The sequence below is a fragment of the Dermacentor andersoni genome, chromosome 10 (genome assembly GCF_023375885.2).
Source record: "Dermacentor andersoni chromosome 10, qqDerAnde1_hic_scaffold, whole genome shotgun sequence".
NCBI classification, from domain to species: Eukaryota; Metazoa; Arthropoda; class Arachnida; order Ixodida; family Ixodidae; genus Dermacentor; species Dermacentor andersoni.
Window position 1 is genome coordinate 107,529,331 of NC_092823.1, and position 17,617 is coordinate 107,546,947.

General features: G+C 49.8%; 1 protein-coding gene across 1 annotated transcript in view; it reads left to right on the forward strand.

Moving 5' to 3' along the window:
- Positions 1-298: 298 nt before the first annotated feature.
- LOC129387936 (uncharacterized) overlaps positions 299-17,617 on the forward strand; it is a 131,385-nt gene continuing 114,066 nt past the window's right edge. Inside the window, exon 1 of the mRNA XM_055077765.1 lies at positions 299-736. Within this exon, the coding sequence (XP_054933740.1) occupies positions 625-736 (112 nt within the window). The 5' untranslated portion in view covers positions 299-624. The remainder of the gene's footprint in view (positions 737-17,617) is intronic.

The following is a 17,617-nucleotide window of genomic DNA, read 5'->3' on the forward strand; positions in this document are numbered from 1 at the left end:
GACTTTTTGTAGACTCAGCTATTGAATACAGCGGAGCTTTTTATAGTTATGCTTCATTGGAATCTTGCTCTACGTCAACAAAAACTATCATCCCCACCAACGACTCACATCCTCTTAAGCAAAAAAAACTGCAATGGCTCATCCCTCTCGTTTTGCACAGACTATCTGACTATTATATATATATATATATATATATATATATATAGTCGTCCGTGCAAATGTATATAAATAAATATGTAGCCGTACCTTTCGTCAAGATGATCACCGATCAAGACCATAAATGCTCTTGTACCTTCATTCAAAATTTTGCGTCACCTCTTTGCCGTTTGCTAAACAGCTTCGCTGGTCATCCACCTTCCCAGGGTGGAATGGCTCGTAATTTCTTTCGACAGTACCATCGCTTATTCCACCAATCGCCCGTAGTGGGTATGAGCCACATTTTGCGAAGAAAACACCAAACAGAGTTTTGGTGTCATGGCGTTCAGCCGTGCCGTTGACGACGGTGCTTTCGCAGAGGAAAAGGACGTCGACGGGCAGTGCAACCCCCGCAGGCCGTAACCCAGGAGGTGAAGCGAGAGCCGCGACCGCCATGCGCGGAGCCCGACGAGTCATGGTGGCTTTCCTATGTCCGACCGAGGCCTGGCCCGTCGCCTCCTGAGCGGTCTCCTCCTGGCAGCCTATCTGCTCAGCCAGTGGCCCAGGCCCGCGCACTCGGCGACACCCCAGGGCGTCTCAAGTGAGGACAACGCTCCGTTTCGAATCTCGTGCTTGTCCTCGTCCGTCATTCCGTTTTTGACATCGTTCAAGTGGCGCGCTTATGCACCTTGAATCGTGCAGCACCAACTAGCCTAATATTTAACGTTGCCAACTCTCCAAGTCTCCGCCATCATTTAGTATTTGTTGTATTCGTCTGCAGGCAAAGGCCCATCTGTGGTAGAACAAACAAACACAGGTGTTTATTTTATTATAACATGATGATAGCGGCTTATATGACCACGCATTCAGGTTAACATTACTCAGGCGAGCGCTCAGCTACCTCGAATGTCTGCCACGTTCTGAATAACAGGCCACGTTTGTCCCAGACTAGGCGAAAGCTGGCTGTGGCAGAACATAAGGGGTTCTCCTACAGGGGGATGCTGGCGATTTGGTCGCACTAGAAAGGCGTAAATTTTCACGATGTACAGGTTACCGGAGCTAGTTACACTCAGCGATAATAACATCCGCGCAGGCTTAGACGTTGTGCATGCAATATGCAAACAAGCATCACTCACAGCAACCTCCAAGTCAGATCGTCATTAGTTTGGGCGCGATGCACGGTGAAACAGTAATCGTGCAAAGACGATCCAGCGACAGAGGAGGCGAAAGCACACGAGTGCTAACTTTCAACAAATGTTTCAACAACAGGCACTTTTATACGCATGAGTTCTCAGAATGTGTGCGTTACACATCCACTGCTTGACCAACTATCGAAAATCGGTCCGAGGAAAGGTCATTTTTTATGTATATGTAACTCGATCGACAGTAACCATACGCATCGCGTGCTCACCCGGTCAATTATTTTGACCCCAATAACACTTCTTAGTACCCTCTCTTAGACATTCTTAGACTTTGAATAAGCTTCTTCAAACTGGTGCTGACCGTCCTTTAATTTGTGCGCTTGAGGTTGTGCTCTCAGAGGCGATCTTTGAAGCATTTAGCGGATCTACACCAGATGTTGTGCGGGCCTCTGCTATATGAGCGATAGAATATACGATGTACAATATACAATATACGAGTACGACCTGCTGGACGCTATCGACAGCATAACGCGATTTGTTCTTCTTGATCACAAGCCCTTTGCGGCATCTTTTTCCATACATAATTTGCTTGCAGAGGTTGACAAGCTTGTAGAGGATCACCGCCGTCGTGGTGTCATGGCTCTTGCTTTGCGCTGCTAAGCCTGAGGGCGTAGGATTCGATCCCGGCTTCGGCGTCCGCATTCCGATGGGAGCGAAAGATGAAAATGCCTCTGTACCGTGCATTGGGTGCATGTGAAAGAACCCCAGGTGCGGCAAAATTATTCTGGAGTGCCTCATACCTTCGGCATACCTCATAACCAGATTGTGCTGTCGGCACGTAAAACCACTGAATGTAATTATGAAGAAAAAAAATTTTGTTAGGGATAAAAAAAATGACAACCAATCCACTCAGTGAAGAAGGAGGGGCAGCGAAAGCTCACGACAGTAGAAGTTCTCAAACGAAAAGCAAAGTTTTTTCGCTGCCATTCCATCTTCACATGGGGGATTGATTGGCTGTCACTTCTTGCGTTGCGAGTCTGGCGTTGCGAGCCAGGGTTCGCGATTATCGCTTTCTTAAAAGGAAGAGGTCTGGACACCGACCAAAAATGGTTTAAAAGAGTTATTTACGTTTCGGCTCCCCCACGGGAGCCTTGTTCACAATGAAAGAAGCGGCAGAGCTGGCGCCCCTTTTTATGTGCGTCTCAAAACATGATTAAGGCACCTGGCATACATGGGCGGCAGATTGCCTTCGTTGCGATTAAGAGTGTGCGCCGTGGTTTGGATGATTAGGGACTCAAGATAAAGACGCGAAGAATGATTTCGCTCCTTGGCAATCACACGAGATTTCTCCCAGTTAATCTTATGTGATGTGGCTGCGCAGTGTTCGGCCAAGGCATTTGATGCAACGTGTCGTTTCTGGACGTCATTCATGTGTTGCTTAAGTCTTGTTTTGAAGTTGCCGGTTTCACCTACGTAGACGTACCGACAATCCGCACACGGAATGACATACACCACGCCTGGGAACTTGTCCTTTTCCAAAGGGTCTTTCACATGCACGAGCTCGTGTCTAAGTTTCCGGGAGGGCACGTGCGCAGCCTGCACGTCATATGACCGCAGGACGCGTGCAAGAGTCTCGCTTATGCCGGGGACATACGGAATCGAAGCCCGTCTTTTTGGGGGTCCAGACTGCGTGGGTGCTGTGCGAGCCAGCTGGCGCCCTACTGAGTCAATGACGTACTCAGGGTATCCACAAGCCATTAATTCCCTCCGCACAAGTGCATTGTCCGCCATGTGGTCTTCGGCTGTTGTGCACACGTTTTTTGCCCGACGAAGAAGAGAGCCGACAACAGACCTCTTTTGCGAAGCAGGGTGCACCGATCTGTAGTTTAGGTAGCGGCCCGTGTGAGTGTGCTTCCTAAACACCTTGAATAACAGGTTTGGCCCATCTCGCTGCACAAGGGTGTCCAGAAACGGCAGTTGCCCTTCAGATTCCACTTCAACGGTGAACTTGATTGCTGCTTGTATATTGTTTAGGTGAGCCGTGAAAGGGTCAAGGTTCTTCCTTTGCAAAATGCTGAAACAGTCGTCGACATATCTGAGGAAGACTTTAGGTGCCGGTGTAAACGACGACAACGCTTGAGCTTCGATAGCCTCCATTGTTAGGTTGGCTACTGTGACCGAAATCGACGCACCCATTGCTGCTCCGTGTACTTGGCGATAAAATTTCTTCTGGAACGTGAAATACGTATTTGATAGGCAAAAATTTAGTAGCCTACCTAGGTCAGGCACATCGATGGGGGATCTGTCAGGCAACGTCGGGTCTTCGTCAAGGGCGGCGACGCAAACTTCCACGGCCATGTCTATTGGTACGCTTGTAAACAGTGAGACCACGTCAAAAGAAACTAAGACTTCATCGGGGTGGACGCTTGTCCCTTTAACCTTTTCAATGAAGTCGTACGTGTTGCGTATGTGCGTGGCACGTTTTCCAACGAGTGGCGAAATGATTCTGTGAAGAAAATTTGACAGCTTGTGGAGCGGCGAGCGTGTGAAGTCCACAATGGGGCGCAGGGGAACATCGGGCTTGTGCACTTTCGGTAGGCCGTATATTGCTGGGGCAGATCCATTGTGGCAAATCAGTCTGTAGTACAAATGCTTGTGCTGAGGCGGCACCATACGGAAGACGTCGGCGAGCAGTTTCTGCAGATCCCTCTGAAGCTTGGGTGTCGGGTCTCTTGCGACGCTGGCGTACGTGTGAACGTCACTCAATAGCAAGCACATTTTTTCGATGTATTTGCTCTTGTCTAGAAGGACAGTAGCGTTCCCCTTGTCGGCGGGAAGTACGACAATATCCCGGTTCTCCTGCAACCTCTTGACGGCATCACGTTCTTGCTTGCACAAGGTGTCCACGGTGGGTTGGGCGTGCAACTTCGACAATACGTTTACAACGCGTGTGCGAGCCTCGTCACGGCGGGATTGGTCGACCAAGTTGACAGCGCGCTCAGCGGCGCATATTACTTTCTTCGTGTCCGTTGCAGGTCCCGTGTTGAAGTTGAGACCAAGACTTAGAACTGCCATTTCGTAGCCGTCAGGCTGGTATGAGGACAAGTTGTACACAGAGTTTTTGAGGGCACTTGGTGGACGTGCTGTGCGGCACTGCTTCAGCCTTTCGAATTTCCTGTCGTGGCATTGCTCATCTTTCCGAGCGCGAAGATTGGCTTGAAAATTTGCATGCAATTGTATGCGCGCCATCTCTTCTGGGCAGTGATCCTCGAGACGCCGCCGAGAAAAGAAAGCATCATTCCTAAGTCTTCGTACTTGGTCCCTGCAGTCCATGATCCTCGCTTGCAACAGATGCCGTTCTGCCTTGGAAACCACGCTTAGTCCAAATCTCGTCGACACGGGTCTGTGAAGACGTAGCGAGCGCGGGATCAAACCCTGGGACTTGCAGGCAAGGTTGAACGTCAGATGCCCGTTGAATGCCAGAATGCGCATAGTCAGTGAGACGAACCGGCGAATTTCAGTGATCACTTGCTGGCCGTACGCCTGTCGCAAATGGATGAAGTTGAGAGTATGACGGAAGCCCGTCTGGTCGGGATGATGCATACTTAAAAGGAAGAGGTCTGGACACCGACCAAAAATGGTTTAAAAGAGTTATTTACGTTTCGGCTCCCCCACGGGAGCCTTGTTCACAATGAAAGAAGCGGCAGAGCTGGCGCCCCTTTTTATGTGCGTCTCAAAACATGATTAAGGCACCTGGCATACATGGGCGGCAGATTGCCTTCGTTGCGATTAAGAGTGTGCGCCGTGGTTTGGATGATTAGGGACTCAAGATAAAGACGCGAAGAATGATTTCGCTCCTTGGCAATCACACGAGATTTCTCCCAGTTAATCTTATGTGATGTGGCTGCGCAGTGTTCGGCCAAGGCATTTGATGCAACGTGTCGTTTCTGGACGTCATTCATGTGTTGCTTAAGTCTTGTTTTGAAGTTGCCGGTTTCACCTACGTAGACGTACCGACAATCCGCACACGGAATGACATACACCACGCCTGGGAACTTGTCCTTTTCCAAAGGGTCTTTCACATGCACGAGCTCGTGTCTAAGTTTCCGGGAGGGCACGTGCGCAGCCTGCACGTCATATGACCGCAGGACGCGTGCAAGAGTCTCGCTTATGCCGGGGACATACGGAATCGAAGCCCGTCTTTTTGGGGGTCCAGACTGCGTGGGTGCTGTGCGAGCCAGCTGGCGCCCTACTGAGTCAATGACGTACTCAGGGTATCCACAAGCCATTAATTCCCTCCGCACAAGTGCATTGTCCGCCATGTGGTCTTCGGCTGTTGTGCACACGTTTTTTGCCCGACGAAGAAGAGAGCCGACAACAGACCTCTTTTGCGAAGCAGGGTGCACCGATCTGTAGTTTAGGTAGCGGCCCGTGTGAGTGTGCTTCCTAAACACCTTGAATAACAGGTTTGGCCCATCTCGCTGCACAAGGGTGTCCAGAAACGGCAGTTGCCCTTCAGATTCCACTTCAACGGTGAACTTGATTGCTGCTTGTATATTGTTTAGGTGAGCCGTGAAAGGGTCAAGGTTCTTCCTTTGCAAAATGCTGAAACAGTCGTCGACATATCTGAGGAAGACTTTAGGTGCCGGTGTAAACGACGACAACGCTTGAGCTTCGATAGCCTCCATTGTTAGGTTGGCTACTGTGACCGAAATCGACGCACCCATTGCTGCTCCGTGTACTTGGCGATAAAATTTCTTCTGGAACGTGAAATACGTATTTGATAGGCAAAAATTTAGTAGCCTACCTAGGTCAGGCACATCGATGGGGGATCTGTCAGGCAACGTCGGGTCTTCGTCAAGGGCGGCGACGCAAACTTCCACGGCCATGTCTATTGGTACGCTTGTAAACAGTGAGACCACGTCAAAAGAAACTAAGACTTCATCGGGGTGGACGCTTGTCCCTTTAACCTTTTCAATGAAGTCGTACGTGTTGCGTATGTGCGTGGCACGTTTTCCAACGAGTGGCGAAATGATTCTGTGAAGAAAATTTGACAGCTTGTGGAGCGGCGAGCGTGTGAAGTCCACAATGGGGCGCAGGGGAACATCGGGCTTGTGCACTTTCGGTAGGCCGTATATTGCTGGGGCAGATCCATTGTGGCAAATCAGTCTGTAGTACAAATGCTTGTGCTGAGGCGGCACCATACGGAAGACGTCGGCGAGCAGTTTCTGCAGATCCCTCTGAAGCTTGGGTGTCGGGTCTCTTGCGACGCTGGCGTACGTGTGAACGTCACTCAATAGCAAGCACATTTTTTCGATGTATTTGCTCTTGTCTAGAAGGACAGTAGCGTTCCCCTTGTCGGCGGGAAGTACGACAATATCCCGGTTCTCCTGCAACCTCTTGACGGCATCACGTTCTTGCTTGCACAAGGTGTCCACGGTGGGTTGGGCGTGCAACTTCGACAATACGTTTACAACGCGTGTGCGAGCCTCGTCACGGCGGGATTGGTCGACCAAGTTGACAGCGCGCTCAGCGGCGCATATTACTTTCTTCGTGTCCGTTGCAGGTCCCGTGTTGAAGTTGAGACCAAGACTTAGAACTGCCATTTCGTAGCCGTCAGGCTGGTATGAGGACAAGTTGTACACAGAGTTTTTGAGGGCACTTGGTGGACGTGCTGTGCGGCACTGCTTCAGCCTTTCGAATTTCCTGTCGTGGCATTGCTCATCTTTCCGAGCGCGAAGATTGGCTTGAAAATTTGCATGCAATTGTATGCGCGCCATCTCTTCTGGGCAGTGATCCTCGAGACGCCGCCGAGAAAAGAAAGCATCATTCCTAAGTCTTCGTACTTGGTCCCTGCAGTCCATGATCCTCGCTTGCAACAGATGCCGTTCTGCCTTGGAAACCACGCTTAGTCCAAATCTCGTCGACACGGGTCTGTGAAGACGTAGCGAGCGCGGGATCAAACCCTGGGACTTGCAGGCAAGGTTGAACGTCAGATGCCCGTTGAATGCCAGAATGCGCATAGTCAGTGAGACGAACCGGCGAATTTCAGTGATCACTTGCTGGCCGTACGCCTGTCGCAAATGGATGAAGTTGAGAGTATGACGGAAGCCCGTCTGGTCGGGATGATGCATACTTAAAAGGAAGAGGTCTGGACACCGACCAAAAATGGTTTAAAAGAGTTATTTACGTTTCGGCTCCCCCACGGGAGCCTTGTTCACAATGAAAGAAGCGGCAGAGCTGGCGCCCCTTTTTATGTGCGTCTCAAAACATGATTAAGGCACCTGGCATACATGGGCGGCAGATTGCCTTCGTTGCGATTAAGAGTGTGCGCCGTGGTTTGGATGATTAGGGACTCAAGATAAAGACGCGAAGAATGATTTCGCTCCTTGGCAATCACACGAGATTTCTCCCAGTTAATCTTATGTGATGTGGCTGCGCAGTGTTCGGCCAAGGCATTTGATGCAACGTGTCGTTTCTGGACGTCATTCATGTGTTGCTTAAGTCTTGTTTTGAAGTTGCCGGTTTCACCTACGTAGACGTACCGACAATCCGCACACGGAATGACATACACCACGCCTGGGAACTTGTCCTTTTCCAAAGGGTCTTTCACATGCACGAGCTCGTGTCTAAGTTTCCGGGAGGGCACGTGCGCAGCCTGCACGTCATATGACCGCAGGACGCGTGCAAGAGTCTCGCTTATGCCGGGGACATACGGAATCGAAGCCCGTCTTTTTGGGGGTCCAGACTGCGTGGGTGCTGTGCGAGCCAGCTGGCGCCCTACTGAGTCAATGACGTACTCAGGGTATCCACAAGCCATTAATTCCCTCCGCACAAGTGCATTGTCCGCCATGTGGTCTTCGGCTGTTGTGCACACGTTTTTTGCCCGACGAAGAAGAGAGCCGACAACAGACCTCTTTTGCGAAGCAGGGTGCACCGATCTGTAGTTTAGGTAGCGGCCCGTGTGAGTGTGCTTCCTAAACACCTTGAATAACAGGTTTGGCCCATCTCGCTGCACAAGGGTGTCCAGAAACGGCAGTTGCCCTTCAGATTCCACTTCAACGGTGAACTTGATTGCTGCTTGTATATTGTTTAGGTGAGCCGTGAAAGGGTCAAGGTTCTTCCTTTGCAAAATGCTGAAACAGTCGTCGACATATCTGAGGAAGACTTTAGGTGCCGGTGTAAACGACGACAACGCTTGAGCTTCGATAGCCTCCATTGTTAGGTTGGCTACTGTGACCGAAATCGACGCACCCATTGCTGCTCCGTGTACTTGGCGATAAAATTTCTTCTGGAACGTGAAATACGTATTTGATAGGCAAAAATTTAGTAGCCTACCTAGGTCAGGCACATCGATGGGGGATCTGTCAGGCAACGTCATACTCTCAACTTCATCCATTTGCGACAGGCGTACGGCCAGCAAGTGATCACTGAAATTCGCCGGTTCGTCTCACTGACTATGCGCATTCTGGCATTCAACGGGCATCTGACGTTCAACCTTGCCTGCAAGTCCCAGGGTTTGATCCCGCGCTCGCTACGTCTTCACAGACCCGTGTCGACGAGATTTGGACTAAGCGTGGTTTCCAAGGCAGAACGGCATCTGTTGCAAGCGAGGATCATGGACTGCAGGGACCAAGTACGAAGACTTAGGAATGATGCTTTCTTTTCTCGGCGGCGTCTCGAGGATCACTGCCCAGAAGAGATGGCGCGCATACAATTGCATGCAAATTTTCAAGCCAATCTTCGCGCTCGGAAAGATGAGCAATGCCACGACAGGAAATTCGAAAGGCTGAAGCAGTGCCGCACAGCACGTCCACCAAGTGCCCTCAAAAACTCTGTGTACAACTTGTCCTCATACCAGCCTGACGGCTACGAAATGGCAGTTCTAAGTCTTGGTCTCAACTTCAACACGGGACCTGCAACGGACACGAAGAAAGTAATATGCGCCGCTGAGCGCGCTGTCAACTTGGTCGACCAATCCCGCCGTGACGAGGCTCGCACACGCGTTGTAAACGTATTGTCGAAGTTGCACGCCCAACCCACCGTGGACACCTTGTGCAAGCAAGAACGTGATGCCGTCAAGAGGTTGCAGGAGAACCGGGATATTGTCGTACTTCCCGCCGACAAGGGGAACGCTACTGTCCTTCTAGACAAGAGCAAATACATCGAAAAAATGTGCTTGCTATTGAGTGACGTTCACACGTACGCCAGCGTCGCAAGAGACCCGACACCCAAGCTTCAGAGGGATCTGCAGAAACTGCTCGCCGACGTCTTCCGTATGGTGCCGCCTCAGCACAAGCATTTGTACTACAGACTGATTTGCCACAATGGATCTGCCCCAGCAATATACGGCCTACCGAAAGTGCACAAGCCCGATGTTCCCCTGCGCCCCATTGTGGACTTCACACGCTCGCCGCTCCACAAGCTGTCAAATTTTCTTCACAGAATCATTTCGCCACTCGTTGGAAAACGTGCCACGCACATACGCAACACGTACGACTTCATTGAAAAGGTTAAAGGGACAAGCGTCCACCCCGATGAAGTCTTAGTTTCTTTTGACGTGGTCTCACTGTTTACAAGCGTACCAATAGACATGGCCGTGGAAGTTTGCGTCGCCGCCCTTGACGAAGACCCGACGTTGCCTGACAGATCCCCCATCGATGTGCCTGACCTAGGTAGGCTACTAAATTTTTGCCTATCAAATACGTATTTCACGTTCCAGAAGAAATTTTATCGCCAAGTACACGGAGCAGCAATGGGTGCGTCGATTTCGGTCACAGTAGCCAACCTAACAATGGAGGCTATCGAAGCTCAAGCGTTGTCGTCGTTTACACCGGCACCTAAAGTCTTCCTCAGATATGTCGACGACTGTTTCAGCATTTTGCAAAGGAAGAACCTTGACCCTTTCACGGCTCACCTAAACAATATACAAGCAGCAATCAAGTTCACCGTTGAAGTGGAATCTGAAGGGCAACTGCCGTTTCTGGACACCCTTGTGCAGCGAGATGGGCCAAACCTGTTATTCAAGGTGTTTAGGAAGCACACTCACACGGGCCGCTACCTAAACTACAGATCGGTGCACCCTGCTTCGCAAAAGAGGTCTGTTGTCGGCTCTCTTCTTCGTCGGGCAAAAAACGTGTGCACAACAGCCGAAGACCACATGGCGGACAATGCACTTGTGCGGAGGGAATTAATGGCTTGTGGATACCCTGAGTACGTCATTGACTCAGTAGGGCGCCAGCTGGCTCGCACAGCACCCACGCAGTCTGGACCCCCAAAAAGACGGGCTTCGATTCCGTATGTCCCCGGCATAAGCGAGACTCTTGCACGCGTCCTGCGGTCATATGACGTGCAGGCTGCGCACGTGCCCTCCCGGAAACTTAGACACGAGCTCGTGCATGTGAAAGACCCTTTGGAAAAGGACAAGTTCCCAGGCGTGGTGTATGTCATTCCGTGTGCGGATTGTCGGTACGTCTACGTAGGTGAAACCGGCAACTTCAAAACAAGACTTAAGCAACACATGAATGACGTCCAGAAACGACACGTTGCATCAAATGCCTTGGCCGAACACTGCGCAGCCACATCACATAAGATTAACTGGGAGAAATCTCGTGTGATTGCCAAGGAGCGAAATCATTCTTCGCGTCTTTATCTTGAGTCCCTAATCATCCAAACCACGGCGCACACTCTTAATCGCAACGAAGGCAATCTGCCGCCCATGTATGCCAGGTGCCTTAATCATGTTTTGAGACGCACATAAAAAGGGGCGCCAGCTCTGCCGCTTCTTTCATTGTGAACAAGGCTCCCGTGGGGGAGCCGAAACGTAAATAACTCTTTTAAACCATTTTTGGTCGGTGTCCAGACCTCTTCCTTTTAAGTATGCATCATCCCGACCAGACGGGCTTCCGTCATACTCTCAACTTCATCCATTTGCGACAGGCGTACGGCCAGCAAGTGATCACTGAAATTCGCCGGTTCGTCTCACTGACTATGCGCATTCTGGCATTCAACGGGCATCTGACGTTCAACCTTGCCTGCAAGTCCCAGGGTTTGATCCCGCGCTCGCTACGTCTTCACAGACCCGTGTCGACGAGATTTGGACTAAGCGTGGTTTCCAAGGCAGAACGGCATCTGTTGCAAGCGAGGATCATGGACTGCAGGGACCAAGTACGAAGACTTAGGAATGATGCTTTCTTTTCTCGGCGGCGTCTCGAGGATCACTGCCCAGAAGAGATGGCGCGCATACAATTGCATGCAAATTTTCAAGCCAATCTTCGCGCTCGGAAAGATGAGCAATGCCACGACAGGAAATTCGAAAGGCTGAAGCAGTGCCGCACAGCACGTCCACCAAGTGCCCTCAAAAACTCTGTGTACAACTTGTCCTCATACCAGCCTGACGGCTACGAAATGGCAGTTCTAAGTCTTGGTCTCAACTTCAACACGGGACCTGCAACGGACACGAAGAAAGTAATATGCGCCGCTGAGCGCGCTGTCAACTTGGTCGACCAATCCCGCCGTGACGAGGCTCGCACACGCGTTGTAAACGTATTGTCGAAGTTGCACGCCCAACCCACCGTGGACACCTTGTGCAAGCAAGAACGTGATGCCGTCAAGAGGTTGCAGGAGAACCGGGATATTGTCGTACTTCCCGCCGACAAGGGGAACGCTACTGTCCTTCTAGACAAGAGCAAATACATCGAAAAAATGTGCTTGCTATTGAGTGACGTTCACACGTACGCCAGCGTCGCAAGAGACCCGACACCCAAGCTTCAGAGGGATCTGCAGAAACTGCTCGCCGACGTCTTCCGTATGGTGCCGCCTCAGCACAAGCATTTGTACTACAGACTGATTTGCCACAATGGATCTGCCCCAGCAATATACGGCCTACCGAAAGTGCACAAGCCCGATGTTCCCCTGCGCCCCATTGTGGACTTCACACGCTCGCCGCTCCACAAGCTGTCAAATTTTCTTCACAGAATCATTTCGCCACTCGTTGGAAAACGTGCCACGCACATACGCAACACGTACGACTTCATTGAAAAGGTTAAAGGGACAAGCGTCCACCCCGATGAAGTCTTAGTTTCTTTTGACGTGGTCTCACTGTTTACAAGCGTACCAATAGACATGGCCGTGGAAGTTTGCGTCGCCGCCCTTGACGAAGACCCGACGTTGCCTGACAGATCCCCCATCGATGTGCCTGACCTAGGTAGGCTACTAAATTTTTGCCTATCAAATACGTATTTCACGTTCCAGAAGAAATTTTATCGCCAAGTACACGGAGCAGCAATGGGTGCGTCGATTTCGGTCACAGTAGCCAACCTAACAATGGAGGCTATCGAAGCTCAAGCGTTGTCGTCGTTTACACCGGCACCTAAAGTCTTCCTCAGATATGTCGACGACTGTTTCAGCATTTTGCAAAGGAAGAACCTTGACCCTTTCACGGCTCACCTAAACAATATACAAGCAGCAATCAAGTTCACCGTTGAAGTGGAATCTGAAGGGCAACTGCCGTTTCTGGACACCCTTGTGCAGCGAGATGGGCCAAACCTGTTATTCAAGGTGTTTAGGAAGCACACTCACACGGGCCGCTACCTAAACTACAGATCGGTGCACCCTGCTTCGCAAAAGAGGTCTGTTGTCGGCTCTCTTCTTCGTCGGGCAAAAAACGTGTGCACAACAGCCGAAGACCACATGGCGGACAATGCACTTGTGCGGAGGGAATTAATGGCTTGTGGATACCCTGAGTACGTCATTGACTCAGTAGGGCGCCAGCTGGCTCGCACAGCACCCACGCAGTCTGGACCCCCAAAAAGACGGGCTTCGATTCCGTATGTCCCCGGCATAAGCGAGACTCTTGCACGCGTCCTGCGGTCATATGACGTGCAGGCTGCGCACGTGCCCTCCCGGAAACTTAGACACGAGCTCGTGCATGTGAAAGACCCTTTGGAAAAGGACAAGTTCCCAGGCGTGGTGTATGTCATTCCGTGTGCGGATTGTCGGTACGTCTACGTAGGTGAAACCGGCAACTTCAAAACAAGACTTAAGCAACACATGAATGACGTCCAGAAACGACACGTTGCATCAAATGCCTTGGCCGAACACTGCGCAGCCACATCACATAAGATTAACTGGGAGAAATCTCGTGTGATTGCCAAGGAGCGAAATCATTCTTCGCGTCTTTATCTTGAGTCCCTAATCATCCAAACCACGGCGCACACTCTTAATCGCAACGAAGGCAATCTGCCGCCCATGTATGCCAGGTGCCTTAATCATGTTTTGAGACGCACATAAAAAGGGGCGCCAGCTCTGCCGCTTCTTTCATTGTGAACAAGGCTCCCGTGGGGGAGCCGAAACGTAAATAACTCTTTTAAACCATTTTTGGTCGGTGTCCAGACCTCTTCCTTTTAAGTATGCATCATCCCGACCAGACGGGCTTCCGTCATACTCTCAACTTCATCGATTATCGCTTTCGTTCAGCATCGCGGGAACGTTCTTCGTCGGTGGTAGTTTCGCGCCTGCGACGTTTACATTATGGTTGCTGTTCCCTTCAGCGCGCCTCGTACGCATGTTGTTCTTCGGGTGTACGAACTATACGTGTCCGCCCCATCAATAACGTAGTTGTTTTTAGCGCCGATACTTCTCCTGCTAATATACTGCGACAACCTTGCCGCCACGCTATTGTTCACGGCGAGCGTTCTAATCTGCTCCGCATTTTGACACCTGCGCCGCCGCACTGAACCCGTATGGGTTTGTTAGAAATCTTTAAGTTCGTTTCTTTTGCTGGACGCCGAAAACAACTACGGAAAGTTAGGCACGTACAGCTTTCACTGTAAAAAATTGCTTCCTCTCCCGTAATCGAGAGTAGGTGTAAGCATGAAAGGGCAACCGGCAAAGCAGATTGGTTGGAGAAGATACTAGCCACAATCGCGTAATGGGCGTAGTGCATGTTCGCAACGGCACACCCCCACCACACCGAACACGCCATACTGTGTACTGGACCATGCTGCCCAACTAAAAGAAGAAAACCGGCTGAAGGCCTCATGACCGGCAGCGAAAGACGCCCGGTAGCAGAGCGCACCGCCCAGCTAGAAGAAGAATGAATTGAATTCGCGGGTTTTGCAATTGATTATGAGGCATGCCGCAGTGGGGGACTCAGCAATAATTTTGACCTCCACGGGATCGTTAACGTTCCCCCAATTCACGGGACACGAGCGTTCTTTTTTTTTTTTTTTTTTTGCATTTCGCCTCCATCGAAACGGCCGCCGCGGCCGCGATAAAGCTTTGGCTGGCTGGCTGTATCTTGATTGTTCTCCCGAATCGCCAGAATAGCAGCTCTGAATTTTGGCCCAAGGTCACTTGAAGCTCGACGACAACCGGAGCTAAAAGCTGTTCATGCTTGAAACGACGGAAACCTTTGCACGACCTCCAACTTTTTTTCTTGAATTGGGGGAAACCTTGTGGTTGTATTGCACTACGGCTACCTTACGTGTCCCATGGGTTTGCTCTTTCGTGGGGGCGGTTACATTGGAAGCAAACATTTCGCAAGAGCCACGTGCACATAAACTCAATACCCAGCACAGAACAAGGGAGCCGATCGCGAGCCAAAGCTCGTGGACCATAAAGTGGGCGTGGCAGTATTTCAACGCGGCTATTCAGAGAGGCCGGCAAACGATGCTCTATTTTTGCAAGTCTTGAAAGCGACGAACGGAAGGAAAGCAATGGCTCGCTAGCTCTACTTTCATAACTCCAACAGGCGTGATCACTGCTCAAATGAAATATAGCATCCAGGAATGTTATCTTACCCTAAACCGGGAGCACTTACAGTTTAATTATGTTTAATTTGAACACCTACAAATTAGATGGCCTTGATTTATTTTCTCGTTCTTACTAGAATGTTCGCCTTATATATAGTGCTTGAATCTGGATGCTTCCTTTCGCAGTGACTTCATGTTATTCCGTGGTTTTTATTGTCATTAGAATCTGTTCATGTTCAATCATTAATCTGTATTTATATTTCATTCGGTAGCAGCAGCAGCTCCTGCTGCTTCTTTGTTTTGTTAGCGTACTTTTGATGTGTTGCTGTGCTTACCAAAATAAACAGACCAGGGGTTATGGGCTCACCACGCTGCCTGCGAGCAGCTTTTTTCCCCTCGCATCCAACAAATATGTAGACAAATAAACATTATTATTATTATAAGGTGACAGAGTATCGTACACCGGCATTGGTCGTTTTCTTTTCCTGCTTCTAAAAAGCTCGTCAGCTTATGCGAGATAGGCATGCCGAAAAAAAAAAGATGTCGCAAAGGTGATTCCAAAAACTGCAAAGCCAGATATGTAGTTGTCGTGTATCGTATCCGTCACAGCTGCGGCATTTGCTACATCGAGCAGTGCGCTATAGATACCTAAATAATCTCTTCAAAGAGCACCGCCGCAACGCGCACAAATGGAAGGGCGCTTTTCCCGCGGCTTATCGCAACATCTGTGTATGTGAGCCACAATCTCAAACACGCTCGTGCAATATCCAAAATAAAGACAGGTTAGCGTGTACGCAAGATAAGGGGCCGCGAAATGCTTTACCGACTTGGCACACGATGCGACCATCGGGCTATCGAAAAAAGTAACTGAACTGGCGGTTCGTCGGGCCGATCTTAGATACCTTTACACCCTGAATGACAGTCTGCCGGCATCCTGTAGTTGAACAGGCACTTGTGGGCTGAGAACGCACGTACGAAAAAAAAAAAACGATACTTTTATTTCGTACGTTCCGGCCGGAGTAGTACACGGAAATGTTTACAACAGTTAATCCCATCGCTCCGAGTGAGGCGTATCGAAAACGTAAGTTTGCGCGGCACATTCGAAGACGCACTAATCCCATCGCTTTAAGTGACGTGGATCAAAACATCTCAGTTTGCGTGGCATATTCGTCGACGCGATTTCGCAGAGTTTTGCGGCACTGCTACTCCGCGAGGATCGCCGCTCTATGTCAACATTACGCGCACTGTTTCCGGAATCTGCTTCTCGGGCAACTCGGCGATCGTGAATTAGGCTCAAGCTCCCGTTAAGGACTTGTTTATCGTTGTGTACGGTTGGAGCCTATGTTAACAATACTCCTTCCAAAACAAAGAACTAAGAGTTACAAGATATGACTTCTCCAATGTTTCCTTTCCAGACGGCCAGATAGATCCTGCATTATACAGCGCGAGGAATGGTAGTAGGTGTGAAGTAGTTCCCGTTACGAAAATAGCGTTGTGGAAGCCGTCAAGTTTCTTTGGCATCTTTCTCACGTAGAGATTCCAGTTGAGTCTAAGCTAACGGTGAACGTCGGCCAGCGCATTTCGTTTCGATAGCGCACGCAGTATTACGTGTGCGCGGCATAGTAAAAGGCAGGCGTAGAGAGCCCCGCTGTACGAAACAAGCGACATCCCTGCCTCCTTGAATTGATACTTTGTTTTTCTTTCTCTGTCTATTTTTTTTTTTGTATTGAGTCCACAGCGCTCAGTGAACAAGGCTTCTTCGATAACACACTGCCGATGTATGTATACACAAATACCTACAGTGACTTAGCGTGAAAACTTGGACTTGTTGGTGATTCACCGGGAAAAAAAAAAAGAGGAGGGGAGGACACAGCGCAATTAAGACAGGGACACGGGAGAGCACGACACGCACACAGCGCTGGCTATAGTTTATTTATGAAGACGTGAAGGAATAAATACATGGGGTGCTACCATGCGCAACGTGTTACGAATTCGGCAAAAAACCTGGAGCATCGTTTCAAACGCTGATAATGATAAACACACGCCGACAGCACATGCTGAATGTTTGCCATTCAAACCTTGTCCCCTTTTTTGCCAATACTCACTTTCCAGAAAGACACTTGTGTATTTTAGCAATGCGCATTCATTCCTCATATATACACATACTTCTGACTTTATTCTTGTGCGCGTTCTTTCTTTTTCTTTACCACGACGTTGCGCCGAGAACAATCATGGAAACTTCTGTTGGAAATGCAAGGGAAGGAGACTTAAAAGCAAATAATGGCGTGTGCAAGTTTGCATCGCCGTGTTCTACATTACAGTGAAGAAGCAAAATAAACTTCCTTGTGCGTCGCGCGTGCTCCTGTCCGTAGTAGAACGGAATTTCATCAGCCTCGTCATCTCATGCGTCTTTTTTTCTTCCTTTCTGCCATTTTCTTTTTATGGAATATATTTGAAATAGAAGTAATCAGAACGGAGGGAGGCATCAAATTTGCAGTAAAAATCGCGATGAAGAGGCAGTTTTAGTAAATAGATTCACAAATGGGCTCTGTTTAATAATGTTTTGTGGTGCACAACCTGACGTTG